The sequence below is a fragment of the Rosa rugosa genome, chromosome 1 (assembly GCF_958449725.1).
Source record: "Rosa rugosa chromosome 1, drRosRugo1.1, whole genome shotgun sequence".
Classification (NCBI taxonomy): domain Eukaryota; kingdom Viridiplantae; phylum Streptophyta; class Magnoliopsida; order Rosales; family Rosaceae; genus Rosa; species Rosa rugosa.
In genome coordinates this window covers 25605703-25607678 of record NC_084820.1, presented here as the reverse complement: position 1 = coordinate 25607678, position 1976 = coordinate 25605703, and the positions used below count along the sequence as shown (strand labels likewise).

The window sequence follows — 1976 nt, the reverse complement described above, 5'->3', positions numbered from 1 at the left end:
AACTCACATGAATTTTGTTTTGCTCCTTAGGTAACTCTTACATGAACTTGAACAGTGTCTTGATGTTAACTGGAACCAACTATAGAGCTTGGCTAGACTCTGTGGAAAACTATATGGGAATGCATGAGAACATAGACTATTGCTTTACTGAGGATAAGCCTGAAGAGTTGGATGAAAAGAGCACCAAGAAAGAAACTGACCTTTACAAGAAGTGGCATAGATCCAATAGGATGGCTAAGAACCTCATTCGTACCTCTATGTCCAAGACTGTCAGAGGAAGTATAGAAGAGCCTGAGCTAGCATCAGATTTTCTGGAACACATAGGTGCTAAGTTTAAAGAAAGTGAAAAGGCAGAAGCAGCTAGGCTGACTACGGAGTTTCATGATTTGAAGTACATGGGTTCAGGGGGAGTTAGAGAGCATAATATGAAGATGATCAATATAAATGGCAGACTCAGGGAACTCTTGATGGGGGTTAGGGATGAGCAGGTAGTGCATTATGCACTACATTCCTTGCCTAACAGTTTTAGTCATCTTAGGACCAGTTATAACTCTCAAAAGGGAAACTGGACTTTAGATGAACTCATATCCATCTGTGTGGATGAGGAATCTAGGATCAAGGAAGAAAAGGAACCTGCTACGACCATTAACCTTATTGAGAAGCCTAAAAGGAAAAAGCCCCAGAATAAGCTCAAGCCTATCAAAGCCATAACTAAGAGTTCAACAGCTGCAGTGGCCAAGGAAAACAGGCCATTCAGGTTCAAGTGCTACTTTTGCAAAAGAGTAGGACACATGAAAAAGGACTGCACTGGCTATAAGAACTGGTTAGCCAAAAAGGGTAAGATTTTTTCTAATACAGTTTTTTCCTTAGAAATTAATCTTATAAATGTTGAACCACAGTCTTGGTGGATAGATTCAGGCTCACCTATTCATATTACTAATTCTTTGCAGGGATTCATAAGGAGGAGAATCCCAAAAAGTGATGAAGTGAACCTCTGTGTAGGCAATGGCATGAGAGTGGCAGTCAAGGCTATTGGAACCTTAAAGCTCGATTTAGGATTAGGAAAATTATTAGTTCTGGACAATGTTTTTTATGTACCTTCCATGAGAAGGAATTTGGTTTCAGATTCTCTTTTAGTAAAATCTGGTTGTAGACTTGTTATGGATAGTAATGGAATTCTTATTTCTAAAAATTCTGTTCCAATTGATTCTGGTGTTATTATGAATGATTATTTACAGTTAAATTGTTCAATGGCTCAACAAGAAATTTTACTTGTTGAAAATAACACTAACAGTACTAGCACTTTAACAGGTGTTAAAAGAACCAAACTAAATGAAAAGTCTGCATTTTTATGGCATAGAAGACTCGGCCATGTTTCAAAAGAGAGACTGAAAATTTTGGTGAAAAACAACATCCTAAATGAACTTGATTTTTCTGATCTAACAGACTGTGTTGAATGCTTTACGGGAAAAATAACTAATACTAGAAAGAAGACTGCATATAGAAGCCAAAATTTATTAGAACTCATACACACTGATATATGTGGACCATTTAGGCATCAAACTATCTGTGGGAATGTGTATTTTATCACATTCATTGATGACTTTTCTAGATACAGTTATATTTATCTACTTTTAGAAAAGGCACAAGCATTGAAAGCTTTTCAAATCTTTAAGTCTGAGGTAGAAAATCAACTAGAAAAGAAAATCAAAATAGTAAGATCAAATAGAGGGGGTGAGTTCTATGGCAAGTACACTGAATCCGGCCAACAAAAGGGTCCATTTGCCTTGTTTTTGCAAGACAATGGAATTAAAGCTCAATATACAACACCCTATAACCCACAACAAAATGGTGTTGCAGAGAGAAAGAATAGGACTCTTTTGAACATGGTTAGATGTATGATATGTACAACAGGTTTGCCTAAATTTCTGTGGGGTGAGGCTTTAAAAACTGCAAATTATATTTGCAGCAGAACA

The 1976-nt window shown here is 36.7% G+C and overlaps 1 protein-coding gene across 1 annotated transcript; it reads left to right on the top strand.

Annotated features, from left to right (window-relative positions):
- The first annotated feature begins 230 nt into the window (after positions 1–230).
- LOC133725110 (uncharacterized) lies at positions 231–991 on the top strand. Its single transcript, XM_062152232.1, has 3 exons — positions 231–269; positions 561–837; positions 951–991. Exons 1-3 carry the CDS (start codon positions 231–233, stop codon positions 980–982), a joined length of 348 nt encoding a protein of 115 aa, XP_062008216.1. The 3' UTR covers positions 983–991.
- Positions 992–1976: the final 985 nt, after the last annotated feature.